Below are 6,123 nucleotides of genomic sequence, written 5' to 3' on the forward strand. Positions count from 1 at the left end.
GGGAGGCAACAAACTGAACTTATGGGACATCTCCTTCTGAGTTTGGTGTTTCCTATTTGCAACATGAGTGGCCCATTTTCCGAGTAACAAGGCAGGGTCGCCAAGAAATGGCCAAGTCGCAGGTGATTGGAGGAAAAGCTCCATTTCGAGATCGTTGCGTTTCAAGATCTCACCAAAAAAAGGAAGTGCCTGGTCTTTGGTTGCAATGGCACCGATTTCAGGCCAGCTCATCTGGGAAGCTGAACGTCCATTTCGGCTAAAGTGCCATGTTCCTCAACATGTTGGCCAACAGTCGGGAATAAGGAAACCCTTCCGTCCCAACTCAGAAGGAGAAGTCCTAAAACCCATGTTTTGGCGGTTGCAGGGAAAAGTGCCTCCGACAGGTGCGCGAGAGTAAGGGCCGAGGGCGATAACGGGCGCAACTTTGGAACCAGGTGTGCTCCTCTGCGACAACTCCCCCCGCAGACACTGGCCCGCTGTGTTCCTTGGGCTTGACCGCGGTCAAGTACCAACGAAAGCCCCACATTTGAAGAATGGTGGTGGGCAGGTTGTGGAGGTTATCTTCGTCCCTACGATTATCACCACTGTGGGGGCCTCTGCTGGTAATCTTGTTTGCTGGTCTCATCGCCGTGTCTCAGGCGGCTGACTACACCGTCACCATCACCGGCCTTCAGATCAGCCCCAACTGTCAAAAGTATGTGTGCATAACCTTACCCTCCCCCCCGCAGTCCCATGGTTTCTTCACTCTGACACCCGGTAATGGGTTTTTTTGTTGTGTGGTTCGTCGTGATCTGTGGTATCCAGCTTTGATGGCGATGATAGCGAAGAGTGGGCGTGGACGTTCAGTGTCGCGGGGCAGAGCGTGTGCTTATCCCGAACCACAAACAACAATCTGCCATGGCAAGCGGCAGTATCTCAGCCCATCGACTTCTCTACAAGCAAGGCCCAGATAAGGCTCAACATCGACGCCTGGGAGAAGGACGCCCCGGGGCCGCCATGCGTTTGGGAGCATGGTGACGAGGCCAGGCAACGCATGCAGGACAACGTCGCTTTCGACCTGCTTTCTCTAAACTTCGGCCAGCAGATCTTCTGGACGCAAAAGCTGATCTTCGTCGACAGGCCCAACATGTCAGGCGACCAGGGCTGTTCGACCGTCATCGAAGGCCAGCTCCTCAAGCGTGATACCAATTACATGGCAACGCCTTCTTCACGCCGTCTTCTGCCGCTTCTTCTAACTCACATCTGACACACGCGACATCGCGCATGCTGCAGGATGGCGGACCTCTAATCAAAGAAGCCTACATCACTACTGGCGCCAACCTCCTGAAGCTCTACATCAACGGCAAGGATCTCAATCCTGACTCGCAGGAGCCGCCCGTCGTACAGATCACTGGCGTTCGCACCGAGTGCATCGCCAGCACCCTCCAGGCCTCTGGTACACGCGACACACACTACACACACGGACAGGAATCAAAATGACACACCGCTCATCTGCCACCAACCACAGCCACGCAGATCTCGTGCAACCTGGTCATGCCCGAGTCGGCCCCCATCACAGCGCTCGACCTCCAGGCGCAAGTGCAGACCCGCTTCGGCCTCTCGCGCTCCGCCAAGGCCTCCTTCTCTGCATGCCCGGGCGGTTGTAAGAACGGGGGAAGCTGCTGGTGGTCGAAGGACAAGGCCGCCACCGAGTGCGTGTGCCCCGAGCGCTATCACGGCGACCAATGCCAAAACGGTTCGTGTCGCTCAGTCCGGTCAATCACACCTCCCCTTCGCCTTTCCTCCACGCTCCTTACCCCCCCCCGATTGCCAGGGCGCTCACCCCCTGGTCTGTGCCGTCGTGTCTGTGTCGTGCGTGCGTGTGTGTCGTGTGTTGTGTGTTGCTTGGTGCGGGCGCTGAACAGTGTACGCCGATGACGAACCGGTGCTGCAGTCCACGGCGCCTCTGGGAGGCGACTACACGCTGGAGGGCGAGACGGTGATCGCTTTGACCGGCCTCGTGATGCCCAAGCCGGAGCTGTTGATGTCGGCCCTCTGCCGGGTCTCTCGCGGCACGCCCGCCGAAGTCAAGTGCGTCTGGCCCCCTTCCCATTCCCCTTGGGCTTGACCAACAACAAACCAAACACCGCCAACACCACCAACACCATAGGGTGGTGGACGGGCAAGTGATTCAAGACGATGTCGTGTGGACGGGTCCGGTGACGCCCTACGACGGCCGACATGTTTCTCAGTCGGATGCGCTCACCATCTCAGGCCTGTGCATCATGCCCGCCGGCCATCTGGCGGCCTACATGCGCGAGCACGAAGCCGACACCGACCTCTCGCACCTCACGGTGGCCGTCGTGTGGCAGGCCAACCAGGGCGGCGACCTGTCGAGGGAGTCCAAGGTCAAGGGCAGCTTCATGCTTTACGGGCCGCTCGACATTGCGAGCTCGATCGTGAAGGCCGTGGGCAACGAGGCCGACGGGGGCGAGATGCGGGTGCTGCGCGAGCAGAGCGTGCGGGTGAGCCTGTGCGACAGGCGCGGGCGCAACCGGGTGGGCGGCGACGACGCCGACCTGTTCTTCCTCGACTTCTTCGCTGGCCCTTCGCTCCAGCCGCGGGTTCCCTGCTTCTCTGTTGCTCACGATCAATGGCACCACGGACACGCATCACACACACACACACACACACACACACACACACACACACACACACACACACACACGACACACACACCACGACCTAGGTGGGGGGTGAACGGAGGCGTGGCCAAGCAGTTCCGATACTCGGCGTGCCGCACCAACGAGCGCGACCCGGCATGCGCCTATTACGAGTTCACCATGTCGTTCGACTTTGCCGGCACCTACAAGGCCAAGGTGATGGCCTTTGCCCAGGCCACTCTGCTCGCCCAGATCCAGAAGGAGCTGGTCTTCAGCGTGCAGGGTCTGGGCGACATGGCCCTGCCGGTGGCGCCCGCATCAGCGTCGAGCATCTCGTGGGCCGAGAGCCTGCGCGATCGCGATGCTGCGCTTCCTCCCTTCGACAAGAACCTCGCCCAAACGGTTCCTCCTTCCTTCCGCTTCGCTTCGCTTCTCTTCGCCCTCCGTCCTCTTTGTTTTGCTTCCTCCCTCGTCGCCTTCTTCGCTCTAACCACCAACCACCAATTTGACAATCATGTGTCGTCGGCCACTGGTGATGCGCGCAACACACAACAGGTGTCGCCCAACACGGGAGCGGCGGACAGGTTGGGCGTGCTCGAGGGCCTGTTCGAGCGCATCGAGGGCCGGTGGTTCAGCCAGCGGCAGACGGTGAGCGTGGCCTTCGAGAGCGGGCTGTCGGAGGTGTCCATGGGCTCGGTGCACGCGGTGCGCGCCCAGGGCATCAGCGACCCCTACTTCTGCGACGCCCACACGGACGAGCTCAAAGCCGGTACACACCACCACCACCACCTGTCGTGCCCTATCGTGTCGTGTCGTGTCGTGTGCTGTCCTGCTGTCTTGCTGCCCAACCATTGGCCTACGCAACCACTGATGGCAATCGTGGACTGGGTGGGGGACGGCGGCGACTACGCAGGAGTGCTGACAAGGTCGATCAAGCCGTGGGACCAGGTGGATAATGTGCCGCGCCAGTTCGTCCTCTCAAGCGTGGGCGTGAGCGAGACTGAGTGCGTGAGCTCGATGACGATCAATGTAGTGCTGATACACAGCCAGCCCTTCGACATCCGAATCACGCTTACGCGCGTGGGCAAGCAGAGCGCGCAGCCCCGCGCCACCAACATGAGCACCACCATCGTCCTCAAGGACTTTGACAGTACGTTCGGCCCTTCCTTTTCTTCTCTTTTTTCTTTTTCTTTTTCTTTTTTATATGTTTGCTTTGTGTTGGTGCAAGATGGGGGGTTGATTGGTACTGCAGGCACTCTGCCGCAGGAATTCACGGTGAGCACGGTGCCGGCACTGGGCTCGTTGGAGGGCCGGCCTGTGCGGGCGGAATGGGTGCTCGACGTCCAGCAGCGGGCGGGCTCGACGGGGAAGGGTTTCGTGCGCGACTGGTGGCTCGACTTTACCTCCGACAACTGCCTCCATTTCCAAGGTATGACCCCCACCCCCCACCCCCACCAATTAAAGCTACAACACACCACACTACACCCCTAAAAGCAAATCTTCTTTTCCATTTCATTCTTAAAATCGTGATCTACTACATTAAATCGGTGGTATGGTGGTCTTCAGGGGCGCAGGGGATCTGCGGCTTCGGCCAAGGGCAGCTGTTCGCGCGCGGCGCCACCGACGACGACAACGTGCACCTGGAGTGCCCCGCCGGCGGTATCATCTCCGAGATCGTGTGGGCGCGCTACGGCCGCATCGAGGGCTCGTGCGAGACGGCCACCACGACGACGCCGCTCACGGTGCACGACGCGTGCGAGGCCTCGCCGCACACCGTCAAGAAGCGCGTGGCGAGCGTGTGCGTGGGCCAAACGTCGTGCGTGGTGCGCGCCCTTGACACGCTCTATGCCGAGGCCGAGGGCGAGCCGTTCCTATGCGCCGACGAGCTAGTCGCGTGTCGCGAAGACCGGTCGCTGCGGGCCGAACGGTCGAGCCGGCGGCAGGCGCGGTACGAGTCGCGCGAGCACCACGCGCAGGCGCACATGGCGCCGGTGACCTATGGCGGCACGGAGGACCACTACTTGAAGTCGACCATGGTGCGCCACCACACGGAGCCCTTCTTCCGCCCGCGCCTCGACAACAACGGCGACAACAGCAACAACGGGAGCGTGGTGGTGGTGGCGCGAGACCTGAGCATGGAGTGCAGCTCGGAGCCGCGGGTGAAGAAGGCGCTCATGGTGCAGGCCCGTTGCAAAGGTGCGCGTATTATGGGTTGCGTGGGTCGTGTTATTTTCTTGGCGTTGACAGTACTCTCGTTGTTTGATAATTCAACGTTGTGTGTGTCGTGTGTCGTGATGTTAGATGCCAACGCGGCGTTCAAGCACACGGACACGCCGGCCGTGGCCAAGAAGATGGTGATGGCGAGCGCGAGCGCCGACTTTGACAACGACTGGAAGGACGAGGTGGTGACCCTGTTTGGATACGAGGGCGGCCCGCTCCACGCCTCCTTCACCGCAGTGGCCGACGGCGAGCCCTCGACAGTGGTGGTGCGCGACCTCATCGTGGGAGGCGGCAGTGGGAGCGGGAACGCGGTGGTGCTGGGCGAGGGCGGGCACATCGAGATGGCGACGGGCGACTTTGACAACGACGGCTACCCCGAGCTGGCCTTCGCCTTCCTCGACGCCAGCAGCAGCGGCGGCGGCGGAGGAGCGCTCAAGGTGTTCTTGTGGGACCTGCGCATGGAGTCGGCCGAGGTGTGGGGCAGCGGCGTGGCCAAGGCCAACCTGGCCGACCTGCAGCCGTGCGAGGGGTGCTTTGCGGAGGAGAGCGAGAAGCTGCGGGCTCTGTTCGCCACGGCGGTCGAGGTGGCGGTGGCGGGGCGCCCGACCTACCCGATCGTGCTCACGGACGCAGCGGCGACGGCGGCCGGTGTGGAGAGCGGGAGCCGGCTGGACGCGGGCGGGTTCGGCTACTCGCTGGCGGCAGCCAAGGTCAACGCTCTGCCCTCCATGGTACGCACCGACCCGCCCCCTCTCTCTTGATTGATTTTCCCGCTTCTCACGGCACACGACACGACACGACACGACCAACGACACGACAGCTGGCGGTGGCGTGGATCGCCGATCGGAGCACGGTCTCGTGGGCGCTCTTCCGCCAGACGTCGCAGTCATCGGCGGCCATGGTGTCGGCCGAGCCGCACTCGCTGGTCTCGCTGCGGCAGCCGCACGCCGTGGCAGTCAACCTGGGCGACTACGAGGGCTCGGGCCTGGCCGAGCTGGCGCTGGGCATCGTCGACGACAACGAGGTCACGCTCTACCTGTACGCCATCGACGAGCTCACCGTGGGCAGCTTGCCCATGGCGCTCCAGAAGACGCTGCCCATCGCGCAGGCGCCCTGGTTGGACACCGCCCAACACAAGTACTCCCGCCACTACTCCCACCCACCCACCCACCCACCCACCACGGTCATTGCTGATGCCACACGGCACACATGGCACACAGCTTGCGGATGGTGTCGGGCGACCTGAACAACGACGGCGACG

The 6,123-nt window shown here is 62.0% G+C and overlaps 2 protein-coding genes across 2 annotated transcripts; both read left to right on the forward strand.

Annotated features, from left to right (window-relative positions):
* Positions 1–638: 638 nt before the first annotated feature.
* Positions 639–1,246, forward strand: ACA1_030210 (uncharacterized protein; the record flags this gene model as incomplete). Its single annotated transcript, XM_004342402.1, has 2 exons — positions 639–694; positions 805–1,246. Coding segments are annotated over 2 exons (498 nt in total), but the record flags the coding sequence as incomplete, so codon positions are not given.
* A 17-nt stretch (positions 1,247–1,263) lies between these two features.
* Positions 1,264–6,123, forward strand: ACA1_030220 (FGGAP repeat domain containing protein; the record flags this gene model as incomplete). Its single annotated transcript, XM_004342403.1, has 12 exons — positions 1,264–1,435; positions 1,508–1,735; positions 1,905–2,070; positions 2,150–2,603; positions 2,760–3,044; positions 3,198–3,411; positions 3,556–3,792; positions 3,895–4,071; positions 4,209–4,838; positions 4,944–5,593; positions 5,683–5,999; positions 6,083–6,123. Coding segments are annotated over 12 exons (3,571 nt in total), but the record flags the coding sequence as incomplete, so codon positions are not given.

The sequence above is a fragment of the Acanthamoeba castellanii genome (genome assembly GCF_000313135.1).
Source record: "Acanthamoeba castellanii str. Neff unplaced genomic scaffold scf7180000084479, whole genome shotgun sequence".
Classification (NCBI taxonomy): Eukaryota; Discosea; order Longamoebia; family Acanthamoebidae; genus Acanthamoeba; species Acanthamoeba castellanii.